The sequence below is a fragment of the Somniosus microcephalus genome, chromosome 10 (assembly GCF_052327205.1).
Source record: "Somniosus microcephalus isolate GS21.2 chromosome 10, FLI_Smic_1.0, whole genome shotgun sequence".
Lineage (NCBI taxonomy): Eukaryota > Metazoa > Chordata > Chondrichthyes > Squaliformes > Somniosidae > Somniosus > Somniosus microcephalus.
This window is the reverse complement of record NC_140996.1, coordinates 128,141,705-128,157,803: the sequence shown is the minus strand read 5'-3', so window position 1 is coordinate 128,157,803 and position 16,099 is coordinate 128,141,705. Positions and strand designations below refer to the sequence as shown.

Genomic DNA, 16,099 nt, shown 5'->3' with positions numbered 1-16,099 from the left:
CCTCCAGCCCTTTCCCGACTGCAAAATGTTCCCCTCTACCTGTTGTTGCTAGCGGCATGCGGAAAGGCAGGGGGTGCAACTCAATATCCGGTCCGGGGCGCTACTGGGGTGTTGCACGCTCGACTGACGTAACGATCTGCGAGCGCAGGAGATCGTGCCGGTAGTGCTTAGCGCCGCCGCAAAATGTCTGGTCAATTTCACGAGCGGCACTAAAATCGCCGTGCTCGGGCGCTAACTTCCTAGTGTCCCGTTAGCGTTCCCCGGAGGCGCTAACGGCAGTTGCTAAGTAACCAAATCTTTCCCTCTTTGCGTCCTCCACACAATTTGCTTTCCCACCTATCTTTGCATCATCAGCAAATTTGGCTACATTACACTCAGTCCCTTCACGTGGCTCAGGTAGTAATCCAGAGATTATTACCTTTGTGGTTCTGCTTTTTAGTTTAGCCCCTAGCTGCTCATACTCCCTCAGCAGAACCTCTTTCTTTGTCCTACCTATGTCATTGGTACCTACGTGGACCACGACAACTGGATCTTTCCTCTCCCACTCTAAGTTCCTCTCCAGCCCAGAGGAGATGTCCTTTACCCTGGCACCGGGTAGACAACACAGCCTTCGGGACTCATGGTCTTGGCTACAGAGAGCAGTGTCTATCCCCCTAACTATACTGTCCCCTAACACTACCACATTTCTTTTTGCTCCCCCCACTTGAATGGCTCCTTGTACCACAGTGCTGTGGTCAGTTTGCTCATCCTCCCTGCAGTCTCTGCTCTCGTCCACATGGAGTAAGAACCTCGTAACTGTTGGACAAGAGCAAGGGCTGAGGCTCCTCCACCACTACCTCCTGGGTCCCCATACCTGCCTCGCTCGTAACCACACCCACCTGCCCCTGACTATGGACCAAATTTGAATTAATTAATCTAAGGGGTGTGACTGCCCCCCCCGGAACACAACATCCAGGTAACTCTCCCCCTCCTTGATGTGTCGCAGTGTTTGAAGCTTGGACTCCAGCTCATCAACATGGAGCCAAAGTTCCTCGAGCAACCAACACTTACTGCAAATGTGATCACCGTGGACCTCAATGGTGTCCACCAGCTCCCACATGTTGCAGCAGTAACATATCGCCTGCCCTGCCATCTCTAATGTATTTAATTAATTAATTGTTTAAGTTTTGAACGTTTAGGCCTAGAAATTCAGTATCGCCACGTTTGGGGCGTTATACTCGAGCGGGCGCGAAATTTAGCGCCCAGCGCAAATTATCGCCACCTTCAGCTAAATTGACCTGCTTCGCCCCAAGAGGTGCTTGGAGTGCTAAAGCAGGCGCTGCACGACTGTCCTAAGGCACTAAGCCGGAGAAGCGAAGCGCTACCACCGAGGGCGGGCGCAGTGCAGGTGTGGCCAGTTAGCGATTGCACGCAGACACGCTGGCGCCGGTCAGCTCTTAAAGGGGAGGGTTGAGCTTGGATTGCAGCCACACCCTGCACATCGGAGCCCTGATTCTCGGCCTGGACAGACCTGCTGCCACATTCTAATGCCTAGGACCATGGAGAGGGCCAGGGAGCGAGCGCAGCGGTTCAGTGAGTGGGCCCTGCAGGTTCTGGTTGGCGCAGTGGAGCGCAGGCGATCTATCCTGTTTCCGGACAGTGGCAGGAGGTCGCTGCCCACTGACTACCGCAAAGCTTGGAGGGAGGTGGCTCACAGAGTGACCTCCAGCAGCATGGTGCGTAGGACCCCTGTGCAATGCAGGAAGAAGTTCAACGACCTCACTCGGGTCGTCAGGGTGAGTACCCTTTTCAGTATCCTCTTCATCCCTGCATGTGCACCTCACTTTATGGCCAAAGCGTCCTGAAAGCCCCAATGCCCAGCCCTCATCCTACACCTATGGGCCTTTCATGAAACTCACACGCACATTCAGCACTTTACACACTGTAAGGGCTATTCAACCATGGGAGGCAGTGCAGCCAAGATCAGGGCTTCACACTGTAAGGGCTATTCCACCATGGGAGGCAGTGCAGCCAAGATCAGGGCTTCACACTGTACTCAGAGCCCGTCCTTTCTCTTGCAGGGCAAGCTGGCCCATAACAGGAGGCAGCAGCAACGGACCGGGGGAGGCCGGCCTCACCTTAAAGACCTCAGCGATCTGGAGCAGCGAGTCCAGCGCATTATGGCAGGCCAGATAATTGGCCCCATCGCCACTGGAGATGCCGACCCCGTTCTGGACAGCAATGGTAAGGTCATCACCTTTTTGACCTCTCTCCTTCCACTTGTGCCTCACACCAGCATCCTTTGCCACTATCGAACACTCATGCCTCCCTCGCTGCCGCCCTGTCCTCATGCTAAAGCAACTCTTGTACCTCCCTGCTTTCAGATGGTGATTCGCCAGGTGAGGAGGCGGGCCCTCAAGCTGCCACTGTGAGTGATTCTGAAGGCGAGGAGGAAGAGGAAGCCGGACCGTCAGTGCCACCCTCAGCTGAGGCAGCCCATGGCCATAATGGGGACACGTCTTCCCTGGAGGGGAGCAGGGGGAAGGGTCTGAGGAGGGTGAAGCTCCGGGGCCCAGCGGGCTGCAGCAACGCAGGGGGGGTAGGGAAGCTCGGCGGCCTTCTCCCCGGAGGGAGAGTCTGGCCTCGAGTCCTGCTACAGTGAGCGCAGAAGAGGTGCGGCTCCTCGCTGAAATGGGCGCCCAGGCGGAGCAGAGGCACACTGAGCTCATGGCTGCAGTGGCAAGGATGCCCGAATCCATTGAGTTACTGGCAAGGAGTGTCCAGGACTTCGGTGCAGCACAGGCAAGGAGTCTGCAGGACTTCGGTGCAGCACAGGCAAGGAGTCTGCAGGACTTCAGTGCAGCACAGGCAGCTCAGGCGGATTCCACGCAAGTGCTTAGTGGTGCAATGCAGTCAGTGGCTGGTCTGATGCAGACACAGATTGAGGCCACATGAGCACTGACTGCTGCCACACTCGCTGCATCGGGCACGAATCGCCGGGGCCCTCGCCGCGCCGCAGAAGGCCAGCAGTCTGTGCTTCAGCATATTGCTCCGCATGCTGCAGTGCTGCCCCGTGGGAGTGCCCGTGTGTTGTCCGACCAGGGAGTGCCTGTTCTCTGTCAGGATGGCAGCATTCCTGCTGCCAACACTGTCACTTCTCCACTGCAGCTGCCACCACCCATAGGACAGACTGCTGCCGCCCGTGCAGAGTTGGAGCAGTCAGCAGCCGGGCCCTCCAGGCCCAGAGCTGGTCCAGGCCGTCCCCCAAGGGCATCTGCCGACTCAGCTTCTGACACTCAGCAGCCTTCCCCCAGCCCTGCTGCAGCCACTGGGGTCCCATTGCGGAGGAGCTGCAGGGTAGGAATGGGCCAAGCGAAGCAGATCACCCTCGAAGGGCAAAAAGTAGGAGGTGTGGCAAAATGCTGTTAATTTTTTTAGTGAAGGCCGAGGATCGTGGTCATTTTTTGTTAACTCTTTTGTTCATTGTCTCCAGGTTGTGAGAGCCAGTTATGTGTCTGACTGCTTTTTTGGGGGTTTCTCTCTATTACTTTGTCATGTGGGAAGGGCACACAGTTTGTTAAATAAAGAAGTGTCTTTATTCAGATTGTGCATGTTTGCTCTTTGAACTATTTGTTGCCTTGACCGGCTCAGGGGTTGCGGAACGGTTCAATTCATGTTCTTTCAATGGCACAAGCCATTCCCTCAGCGGGGGCCTAGAACCGACTTGCAATAAGCCGCTGACGGATGGCCCTTGCACTTTGTGCCTCCCTCCCATCTTGGTGCTCCTCCTCCTCCTCTGCTGGTGCTCCAATGTCTGCTGGCAGTGGCTGAGTCCTGAGGATAGCCAGGTTGTGCAGCATGCAGCACACTACAACGAAATGGGAGACTCGCTCAGGTGAGTACTGAAGGGCTCCCCCGGAATGGTCCAGACAGTGGAACCGTTGCTTTAGCATGCCGATTGTGTGCTCAATGATGTTCCTGGTCGCTTGATGGCTCACATTGCATCATTCTTCAGCAGGGGTGCTGGGCACACGGAGTGGGGTCATCAGCCAGGTGCACAGAGGATAGCCCTTGTCCCCGAGAAGCCAGCCTCCTGGGTGAGCCGGGGCTTCGAAAAGGTCTGCCACAGAAGTCTGGCGCAGGATGAAGGCATCATGGCTGCTGCCTGGAAAGCGGGCATTGACAGCTAGTATCAGCTGTCTGTGGTCACACACCAACTGCACGTTCAACTAATGGAACCCCTTCCAGTTGCGGTAATCCTCGGCATTCTCTTGCGGCGCCTGCAAAGCCACATGCATGCATTCAATGGCACCCTGGAACATGGGGAAGCCCACTATTCTTGCAAATCCCATTGCGCGCTCTTGCTGCTTGTCCAGCGTCATGGGGAAGGAAATGTACTGACGTCTCCTTTTAAAGAGGGCATTCGTGACTTGGCGGATGCAGCAATGCACCGCGAACTGGGAGACATTGGCAATGTCCCCAGTAGCGGATTGGAAGGAGCCAGTGGCATAGAAGTTGAGAGCCACTGTCACCTTCACTGCCACCGACAGAGACGTCCTGCTCCTCAGTTGAGGCTGCAGATCTGGCTGAAGCAGGTGGCAGAGCTCAGTGACCACTTCCCTGCTGAATCGAAGCCTCTGAAAACACTACTCCTCAGACATGTTGAGGTAGGAGAACTGTTGGCGGAATACCCTGGGAGGGTAAGGCCTCCTGTGCCCTCCTCCGTCTGGCCATGATTGGCACTCTCTCTCGGCGTCTCTGAGCCCTCTCAATGCAATGGAGAAACCCAACATTTCCACCCATTGCAGCCCCCATAGTATGTGGCCACTCAAGGTTATGGTACTGAAAAATCAATCCAACTGCAAAGTTCTGGGCCGAAGCCAGAAGTACCTGTGCGAGCGCTGACTCAATGCAGAAAGCTCTCTCCCTTTGTCTCTCTGCAAATCTCTCTCTCTCTCTCACAGAAGGAGTGGTCCAAAAATGGCTACCACTAAGAAGCCAGGAAGAGCCCCCTTTAAATAGCGCCCCCCCCCCAGCCCCACAGCGACTGGGAACCGTTCCAGTCAAGCAGTCTATGGGAGCGCCAGGCAGAAAGGAGGGGGGTGCCACTGAATTTCCGGTTCGTGGCGCCCCAAGGGCGTTGCACCATGAAATGACGTCAGGATCTGCGCGCGCAGCTGAGTGGGCGTTGCGGTTTTGCGCTGCCGCTAAACATCCGCTCAATGTCGCGAGAGGCGCAGGTCTCGCCGCGCCCAGGCGCTAGCCGCTTCGCGCCCAACTTATCGCCCTCTTAAGGCACTAACGGGTGGCGCTAACAACTGAATTTCTCCCCCTTAGTTTTTAATCCCGGCTCTTAATTTAAACCAATGCCCAAGAAAACAGAGAAATGCTGACCAACCAATCACTTCCCTGCTTTCCTGTGACATCACTCCTTGTTTTTGTTGTCAGGTCCACTGTCTCTGCTCTCGGGCCTTCCTCTGCTGCACTGTTTATTTGCTCCGCCTCTGCTCTCGCTCCCGCTCAGGTCTGCTGCCTCTGCCTTTTCCCTGTGATGTCACCTTTTATTTTTCTCCGAAGGCGGTTGGGAGGTTTCACAGAGCCGAACTCGCGCACAGATTTTTTAACTCCTGCTCTCCTGGAGGCTGACAAAAATAGAAAAAGAAAGGAGCACAGCACCTCACCTCACCTCACCTCACCTCCTTACACTCTGTTCCAAGCTGCACTCCATGACAACTGCACTCTAGCCTTCCTTATTTATACTACTGAGATTTATGGGTCAGCTCTCTGGCAGTTGCAGATCCAGATTAAACCAGCTAATTAACTAACTAGCCCCACCCGCTCTCCAGTACAGAGCTTGCTTTGCCCTGCCCAAGCCTGGAAGAAACTTAAAACTTAAAAACTGTAAATTTAAGTTAAATGCTAATTGCAGGCACACAAGACTAGATTTTATATAAAAAATAGAGATTAACCCTTAAGATTCACTCCTTTACTCAACAAACTCTCAGGCTTACACTCTGTTCCAAGCTGCACTCCATAACCTTTTTAAATTGGGGTTCACTGGCTCAATCAAAGGGGGCATGACATAGCAGCCAACAATATTGCACCCAAGATCATATTAAAGGAAAGAACACTACATTCATTATTATCCTTCGAAATATTTTGCCAAAGAATTTTGCATGGTGGTTCAATATTGCACACACAGTTTATGTATGTATACCACGTTATACTGACAACTTGCTGTCCACAAGTAGCCATCTTGTAAATCGTGTATAAAGTGTCAATTTAAGAATGCTCCTCTGATTTTTTTAAAGAAATGTATAACACAGGTTTAACAGCACATTTTACTTATAGAATCATACAGCACAGAAGGAGGCCATTTGGCCAGCTGTCCAGTTAGTTTCACTCCTCTGCTCTTTCCCCATAGCCCTGCAACTTTTTTCCTTCTTAAGTATATATCCAATTCTCTTTTGAATCTACTCCCACCACCATTTCAGGCAGTGTGTTCCAGATCATAACAACTTGTTATGTAAAAAAAAATTACTACTCTGATAAATGCTGCTTAAGCAGATATCTGAATTCTCAGATTGCCTCATTTAGTTTTATTAGTTGAATCAATTAACCAGAGGAAACTGTTCTCAGTTCTTTACTGGTGTATAAGGAGACATTTTTTACCATCTTTTCTAAAGTAAGCATTCTGTATTTGTTCTTGAGATGTAGGCAACATGTGGAACACCACATTTATTGCCCATCCCTAGTTGCCCTGAGAAGATAGTGGTGGGCCTTATCCTTGAATCACTGCAGTCCTTATGATGATGGAGCTTCCATGATGGTGTTGGGTAAAGAATTCCATGATCTTGGCCCAGCATTGATGAAGGAATGTAATAAATGTCCAAGTCAGGGTGGTGTGTGACTTGGAGAGGGGGTGATGGTGTTTCTACGACATTGCTAATCTTGTCCTTCACAGTGGTAGAGGTCGCTGGGGAGAGGACTGCTGTTGAAGCAATCTCAATGAGTTAACCTCAATCAACTTTGGGACGTTTTGCTACGTTAAAGGCGCCATATAAATGCAAGTTGTTGTTAAGTTGCTGCAGTGCAGCCTGTAGATTGTACATACAACAACAACAACTTGTATTTATATGGCGCCTTTAACATAGTAAAACATCCCAAGGCATGCACAGGAGTATTATAAGACAAAAAATTTGACACTGAGCCACATAAGGAGAAATTAGGGCAGGTGACCAAAAGCTTGGTCAAAGAGGTAGGTTTTAAGGAGCATCTTAAAGGAGGAAAGAGAGGTAGAGAGATGGAGAGGTTTAGGCAGGAAATTCTAGAGCTTAGAGCCCAGGCAACAGAAGGCACGGCTACCAATGGTTGAGCGTTTATAATCAGGGATGCTCAAGAGGGAAGAATTTGAGGAGCGCAGATATATCTCGGGGCGGGGGGGGAGGGTGGGGTGATGGTGGTGTAGGTGGTTGTGGGGCTGAAGGAGATTACAGAGATAGATAGGGAGGAGCGAGGCCATGGAGGGATTTGAAAACAAGGATGAGAATTTTGAAATTGAGGCATTGCTTAACCGGGAGCCAATGTAGGTCAGTGAGCACAGGGGGGAATGGGTGAACGGAACTTGGTGCGAGTTAGGACACGGGCAACAGAGTTTTGGATCACCTCAAGTTTACGTAGGGTAGAATGTACAGTTCAATGTTACCTCTAATTTTTTTTGTGCGCGGTCCCTTTAAATTTGTGCATGGCCACACATGCACGGTATCTTTTCCAGCGGCAACAGCTGGTGAGCGGCCTGTGCGGGACCTCCCAGTCGATGCGCAGAATGTTGCTGCAGTTGCAGTGCACCATTGGTGGAGGGGTAGATACAGGGTCAGTGCACCAATCAGTTGAGTTGATCTATTCCGGATGGTCTGGATCTTCGAGTGTTGTTACAAATACATCCATCCAGGCAAGTGAGAAGTATTCCATCACACTCCTGACTTGACCCTTGCAGTTGGTGGAGAGGTCTTGAGTGGCCAGGAGGTAAGCCACTCATCACAGAGTACTCAGAATTCCAATTGTATTGCTTTATCTGCACAAAGAACTGTATATTGAATCAAGATTGCAGATATGCAATGTGGCTGAATTTTCCAACCTTTTAAACACCCAATTTTGGGTGGTTTCAGATTGGTTGAGAGTGCAAAATGGGGTGGGACACAAAACGCTGCATCCCTACCCACAGAAACACTAATGGCAATTTTCTGTAGAAGTGATAGTAAGGGCAGAAATTGCCCGCTGAAAAATGGGCAAGCATATTAAAATTCAATGCAAATGATGTATTAGAATCAAACGTTGGATTTCTCGATGTTTGCACCTCTGTCCCGCCTAATGCTGAGAACATCCTTATGTAAGATGAGTCCAGCGTTAATGATATTCTCTTTGGAAATATCTGTTATTCTCTGTTTCTTGGAGGAAGAGGAGGAGGATGAGAAGGCAGCACTGGAGGCATCTGCACACAACCAGCATGCTGCCTGCAACATATTGCTCAGACCCTCTGAATTTAAAATGGAGATACAGGAAAACAAAATAGTGGAATCAAGCTTATCAAATTAAAATGATGATTTCCTGAACTGCATCCAGATGTGGCTTAAGCGATCAGGGAATTTTGGGCGTGAGTTGCACGCATAACTACAATACGTGAAAGTCTGCTCGACCTTTTACATCTGTCCATCAAACCTTCCACCTGAATGAATCTGCGCCTACAAAACTGACCATGCCCTGACTCAAATGCGAGTATCCTCCAATTGCGCTTATTCTGGGGGGTCTCTCAACATTGCATCCAGATTTTCAGGCACAACAGGAAACAAAATAATTTTCTGGACTTTTAATTGCAATTTTTTGATTTAAAAAAAAAATTATCCTCAGAGACCCACACTGACCCACATTTCTTTGAATGCATTTTTATAGCAAAAGTATAAATCACATTCAAAATTTAAAAATTTCCTCAATGCTTAAAAATCCTGTGTCTGATGTACATGAATGATGGTGAAATGAGTTAAAACTTTTAATTTTAAGACACAAAGAAGAAATATAGTTGTGTAGGTTCGGTGTTTCCTTGGGCCCCGATTGTTTACGCTGATTTATGCCTAATTATGCCTCTTTTAAATTTGGGTAGATTGTAATGAGATTTGGAGGATACATGCACGTAACTTGACATTGGCAAAATGGGCGCAGCTTCAGGCACAATTTCAGGTGCACCTTGCAGGTTGTGTCCAAAGAGGAAACTCCAGGCCTAGGTGTTGTACTTGACACTCATCTAGTACAGCACATAAATCACTCAACATGCATGAACACATCTCGGGACCCTATTTTAAGTGAAAAATGGAGAATCCAGGGGTTTTTATGCCAAAATTGGGAAAGATTCACTTTTTACTGATCCACCAACCCAAAAAAAATCCAGGAATCTATGGTTGAAACATTAAAAAAACTTTTAATCTAATATTTTAGAAGATAAAATCAACAACAATAACAGCAACAGCAATACGTGGTGATTAAACATCATTTTCAATAACCCTGAAGGTCAGTAATGTGGCAAAAACATTACAATGTTGTTAGTAAAGCATTGTTGGAAGTATTACATTATAAAGGCAAAATAAATTATATTTCAGCACTGATTCTGTAGACTCTTGACGAACTAGAGCTGGCTCATAAGAGTATTTTTAATCAATTAATTTTGAAATACAATAAAACATTGTAAAAAACATTCCTCTTGTACATGGCAGAAAGTACAAAAAGTTCTCCCTTCTATTTTGTATCTATGCATATAGTTTCCAGCAACAAATTGCATTTATATAGTGTCATTCATGTAGATGAAGCCTCATCTCCAGCCTCCCTTCCTCTCCAAAGACCCTGTGTTGTTGCCTCCCAAATCCATACCCACCTTTCCCACAACTTCATTAACCTCTCCAATTAGGTTTCCGCCCCGCCACAGCACTGAAACGACCCTTATCAAAGTCACAAATGACATCCTATGTGACTGTGAGCATGGTGCACTCTCCCTCATCATTCTCGAACTGTCTGCAGTCTTTGACATGGTTGACCACAACATCTTCCTCCAACGCCTCTCCTCCATTGTCCAGCTGAGTAGGACTGCCCTCGCCTGGTTCCATTCTTATCTATCCAGTTGTAGCCAGAGAATCTCCTGCAATGGCTTCTCTTCCCACTCCCACACCGTTGCCTCTGGAATCCTCCAAGGATCCATTCTTAGCCCACTCCTATTCCTCATCTACATGCTGCTTCTTAGCGACATAATCCGAAAAATGTCAAGTTCCACTTGTACGCTGACAACACCCAGCTCTACCTCACCACTATCTCTCTCGACCCCTCCACTGCCTACGATTTGTCGCACTCCTTGTATGACATCCATTATTGGATGAGCAGAAATTTCCTCCAATTAAATATTGGGAAGACTGAAGCCATTGTCTTTAGCCCCCATGATAAACTTTGTTCCCTAACCACCAATTCTATCCCCCTCCCAATGTCTGTGGCTGATTCAGACTGTTCGCAGCCTTGGCGTCCTACTTGACCCTAAGCTAAGTTTCCAACTCCAATTGCTCTCCATCACCAATACCACCTCCGTAATATCGCTCACATCTATTCCTGCCTCAGCTCATCTGCTGCTGAAACCCTTATCCATGTCTTTGTTACCTCCAGAATCGACTATTTCAATGCTCTCATGGCTCACCTCCCACCATCCATAAACTTGAGCTGATCTAAAACTCAGCTGCCCCTATCTGAACTCGTACCAGTCCATTCTCCCATCACCCCTGTGCTCGCTGACCTGCATTGGCTCCCTGACCAAAAAAGCCTCAAATTTAAAATTCTCATCCAAGTGTTCAAATTCCTAAATGACTTCACCCCCTCCCTATCTCTCTACCTCTCCCAGTACTACAACCCTCCGAGAACTCTGTGTTCCTTCAATTCTGACCTCTTCTGCATCCTGATTTCCTTTGCCCTACTATTGGCGACCGTACCTTCAGCTGTCTAGGCCCCAAGTACTGCAATTCCCTCCCTAACCCTCTTTACCTTTCTGCCACTCGCTCCTCCTTTTAAGACACTCCTTAAACTTACCTCTTTGACCAACCTGTCCTAATATCTCCTTATGTGGCATGGTGTCAAATTTTGTTTGATAATGCTCCCATGAAACGCCTTGGGACATTTTACTACGTTAAAGGTGCTATATAAATGCAAGTTGTTGTTGTTCTAGTATAACGTCTCAAGGTGCCAAAGGAGTAGTGGGACAGACTAAGGCGAGCTTTGATGATAAGGGCCACACTACCACCACGGTGATTTGGGCAGAGCAGATGGTGGAAGGTATTACCAGGCTACGATAAGGACAAGGTTTCATCATCTGTGAGTCAAGTTTCCATCGTGGCCATGATGTCTATGCAATCATCCACCATAAGGTCATGGATAGCAAGGGCCTTGTTTGCAAGTGAATGGTCATTCTGGAGGGAAATGTGGAGAGGGGCGGTGCGGTGGGAGAGGTGAGTGGGACAGGAATGAGGTTGCCAAGATTAGCCCCCAGAAGGCATGGAGGATGGGAAGGTTGGCAATAGAGTAGGATGGGGCAGTTTGGGTTGCTACTCATCATTGACTCTTTTTGGGCTAGAATCCAGCCCTTAACTCAACAATTCAACTAAGCCCACATTAACGGGTTTCCCAATCGAGGACGCCTTAAGGACTCTGGTGGAACGTTGATAGAAAATAACCAATGAAGCTTGGGCCTATTTTAATCAGACCAGTAAGGGTGGCACTGAGTTGCCCCAGTGTCACCTGACAGAAGGAATTATTACAATAATCTAACATGTGGTCCAAGTAAACTGAAAGATGCTTTAAACAAAACCAAAGGAACCTTATGTAACTAAATCATAATATTATTGCAAATGTCTATTGGACACTCTATTCTCTGTGGTGCCCACCAGTCATGGAAGGACTCACGTGTACTGGTGGCCACTATGCTCCCTCTCCCAAACTACCCCGAGCACAGACAAGACCATGGATGAGTCAGCCAGACAGAACAACCCTCCCCATGGGCTGCGCTCATCCTGGATCTGTGAATTGCCATCTTAACCAGGTCCAGAAAAAGCCTGCTATATCTGGTATTCCCAGGCAGTCTCCCATCCAAGTGCTAACCAGCCCTGACTCTGCTTATCTTCTCAGATTGGGCATTTTTAAAAATGGATTTATTCAACATTAAACACATTTACAACATTGTGATCATCCCTGTACCATTCAGTAGCTTCAAAAATTAAAGTTTACAGTAGTGTGGCCAGAGGCCCAATGATGCTCAGGTCTTGGTGACCATCAGGTTACGATACACTTTGCATTTTTGGACCGAGCCGCCTTACTTTTCGCCAGAGCTTTCAGCCCAACCATCTCAGAAGAACTCCATCCAGTAAAGATAGTGGTGTCTGTAAAGGACAGTTCTATCCTCTTTAGTTATGGAGTACATTCAGAAAGGAATGGGTTTTACTCATACTATTTGGTGGTCCCCCAAAATATCCAGTAGGTTTTGTAATCTTAAGACCACAGAGCCCTAAATAAGTTGCTGAAACAGGAAAAGATGCCAAAACTGTCTCACTTTATTCAGGCAGTGCTTTCTAGAAACTAGCTGGCTGTTGTTGATCTAAAGGATACGTATCTCCAAAGTGCCATCCAGTCTTGCTGCTGGTTTAGAATCAGACGCCAAAGCTCCCAGTATAAGATGCTCCCTTTTAGCTTCTCGTCACTCTTTAGGGCCTTCATGGTCTTGGCAATCACCTCAGAATGCAACGGGTGTACCTTTGACTCTGTACCTTGATCTTGAAATTGATCTGCATCCTCACCATCCCACCCAACTGTCTTAGCTACAGCCATTCCAGTTCTGACCGCTCCTTGCCCCCAATTCCAGTCCGCCCTGATCCTTGGACCTGCCCTCTGTCCACACCATTGAACCACTGACTCTTCCCTCCCAGTCCAGAGAGAAATCCGCGCACGCGCCGGTTTGAAATTGGTGACCGTTAGCGCAGTCTCATGTGCTTGTCAGTAGTGGGCAGTGCGCAGGTGCGAGGCGGGCGGGGCCGGTATTGCGGTCACCGCCCGTCGGGCAGTGCGGTTGCTATGGTCCCCGCCCCTCGGACAGTGCGCATGTGCGGGAGCTATGGTTACCGCCCCTCGGGCAGTGCGGAAAGCAGTAGGGGGCGGGAGGATACGCTCCAGGCTGATGCTTGGCTCGTTATTAAACTGTCATGTGCGTCCATGTAGCGACGCCGAATTATTTCTTCACCACCGTTGGAGGCAATGAGGCAGGCGGGGACGGGGATGAATTGACGCTGTGAAGCCGAGCGGTAACCCAGCTCGGGCGGGCTGCCTGCCGTTCCTGGAAGCGGGTGGAGGATGAACCGCCTGTGCTCCCCGAACCGGCCCTACACCCTGCTCTTGCTGGCTTTCCTCCAGCTGGCTTTCGTCCTCTTCCTGTACCGCCGCAGCCTCTCCGGCTCCTTCGCCAGCTTCTTGTACGAAGACGACCACGGCGGCCGCTGGGATTACTCCAAAACTCACGACGTTTACACCAACCTCAGTTCGGTCACCCCGAGCCCGGAGCGGGACACTTTAGCCAAGTGTCCGGCCGAGTCGCCGCTGCTCGGTAAGAACAAAACTTTTCTTATTTGCGCTCCGCGAGCCGAGCTCGGCTTGGAGAGCGGCTCAGCCGCACGCCCGGCTCCCGGGAGGGCAGAGGGGCAGTGGGAGCTCTTGTAATGGGTGTCTAACAGAATGCAAACCTTCCTCCTCCGCCTGAGAACAGCGGCTTCTCCCGCCTGTTAAGCTGTCCGGTGGCTTTACACCGGGACAGTAGTCCTCGCGTCAAACGAGGTTAGCGGGAGGGTCAAGTAGTCTGTCAGTCTGGGCAATTCTTTTGAGGGCAATGCCAATGACCTCGAAGGTAGGGCGGTCAGGAGAGTTCAGTCAACGGGTAAGTTGATTTTCTTACTGTACTTTGGTAAAAGGAGAGGGTCCAAAATGTCAGCGCCAGCAGTATTGAGAAAATAGGCTTTTAAGGGAAATGAGACCAGGGCAGTAAAGCAAACCGGGGTAATCTGAGACTTTATTTTTCTACCGCTTGTACAAAATAAGGTAATGGAATGGTTTCAGAGCTTACAAGTAGGTCATGGAAGGATTCTTAAACTACATGCCTAATTTTGGCATGTTACTGAAGTCCCCTCGAACAGCTTGACTTGCTTCAGCTTCCTCTGGAAGACCGGTGCGGTACCTTGGCCGGCAGGTCACCGTGCTGGACCCCCCTCGTCAACCGGCGAGCGCTCCGGGCGAAGTTCCATCTCGCTGACCAGCCTCTGTTCAAAGTTGGCGACTTTGTCCTCCTGGGCCACAGGCTCCTCCTCCTAGCTTTGGCTCACAGTTGGCACTCTGCCTTTGAGTTAGAGGGTTCTAGGTTCAAGCTCCACTCTAGAGACTTGAGCACATAACCTAGGTTGGCACTTGGCACTAAGGGAGTGTTGTACTGTCAGTGCAACATTTCATCTGAAAGACAAGCACCTGAGACCCTGTCTGTGCTCTCGGGTGGGTGTAAGAATTCCCATGGGCACTGTTGGAGCTGGTGAGTTCTCCTGGTGTCCAGGTCAATATTTATCCCTCAACCAATGTCACTAAAACATTGGTCACTTATATTACTGTAGGATCTTGCTGTGTGCAAATTGGTTGCTGTGTTTCCCTACATTAAACTAGCGGTTGCAAATCAAAAGTACTTAATTGTGTAGAGCACTTTGGGACATCATGAGCTTGTGATAGGTGCTATATAAATGCAAAGTTAGTTTGTTCTTGGCGGGAGACCACAAAAGCCTGTCACTTAGCATTCGGGAGTGCCCCACTAATGTCAGTGAGCCACAGCGCCATCTACAGGTGAAATACCAGGAGAATGTTGTGCCCTTTCACTTTAAAAAAATATATATATTTGTGTGTGTGTGTGTGTGTGTGGTATGTATGTACCTTTTTTAAGGGGGGGGGGGACTACTTTTTACAGCTCATGTATACTGTAAGTACCGGCAGTGACCACACCTGTATATAACGTTGAATAGTAATCTGTACAGTTGAGTTGCAGTCTGAGCCACGTTGAGTAAACACCGTTTGTACCGTTCTCCGCAGTCTGTGTCTGATTATACACGGACGCAACATTGGCGACGAGGCAGGTTCGAACCTACCTGCAACTCCATCACCTCCCGGGGATTCGTTCCTGGAGATCAGTGGATTGGAGGTCAAGGCCAGAGACTTGGGCGTCGACCACGGGCAACCGCCCAGTCATTCAGCAGAGACTCGAGAATTGTGGGGGAGGCTGTCGAGAGCCAGGCTTGGCTTTCCAGTCGGTGGTCCAGCAAAATGGGCTGGCAACAGGTGGTGCGCAGACCTTTCCCGGACAGCGGCGGCTAGAGCCGACTGAGCGGCACAGCAAAGGGCCGAGCAGCGTCGACGGGGGAGAGAGAGGGCAGAGCACACGGCGCAGCCGGTGTTAAGGGGCCGAGCAGCGTCGGAGGGAGCGAGAGAAGCGCACGAAACCTACAGGGCGCCGCCATTGTCACGAGAACCGCCGGGACTGGCATCGGCAGCAGCGGGGGAGGAAGGAAAGCGCGGGAGACGCCAGTTTAAGCCATTGGGAGACGCCATTTTAAACCACACCCAAAATGCCGAAGAGTGGCAGTATCACCGCATTTGACAATGAAGTCGAAGATTGGACTACATATGTCGAACGAATAGAGGTGTACTGCAAGGCAAATGTGTTAGATGACAAGAAAGCGTTGGTATTGTTGAATTTAATGGGTGCAAAGACGTATGGTTTATTATGAAATCTAGTAACCCCAACGAAGCCAATGGAAGAGTTTTGAAGACATAGTAACGATACTAAAGGAACATTTAAACCCCACACCGCTGCTGATTGCAGAAAGATTCAAGTTTCACAAACGGAACCAGCATAAGGATGAAAGCAATGCTGATTATTTAACAGAACTGCACAAACTATCGAAACACTGCCAGTTTGGAGCGGGACTGGCAGATACCTTAAGGGACAAGTTTGTGTGTGGGCTTCAAA

General features: G+C 49.5%; 1 protein-coding gene across 2 annotated transcripts in view; it reads left to right on the top strand.

Annotated features, from left to right (window-relative positions):
- Positions 1–13,125: 13,125 nt before the first annotated feature.
- Positions 13,126–16,099, top strand: part of LOC147111692 (beta-1,4-galactosyltransferase 3-like) — a 51,386-nt gene continuing 48,412 nt past the window's right edge. The window contains exon 1 of one of the 2 annotated variants that reach the window (XM_085998800.1): positions 13,126–13,648. In XM_085998800.1, the coding sequence (XP_085854926.1) occupies positions 13,399–13,648 (250 nt within the window). In that variant the 5' untranslated portion in view covers positions 13,126–13,398. The remainder of the gene's footprint in view (positions 13,649–16,099) is intronic. The other variant, XM_085998798.1, reaches the window with a different exon arrangement.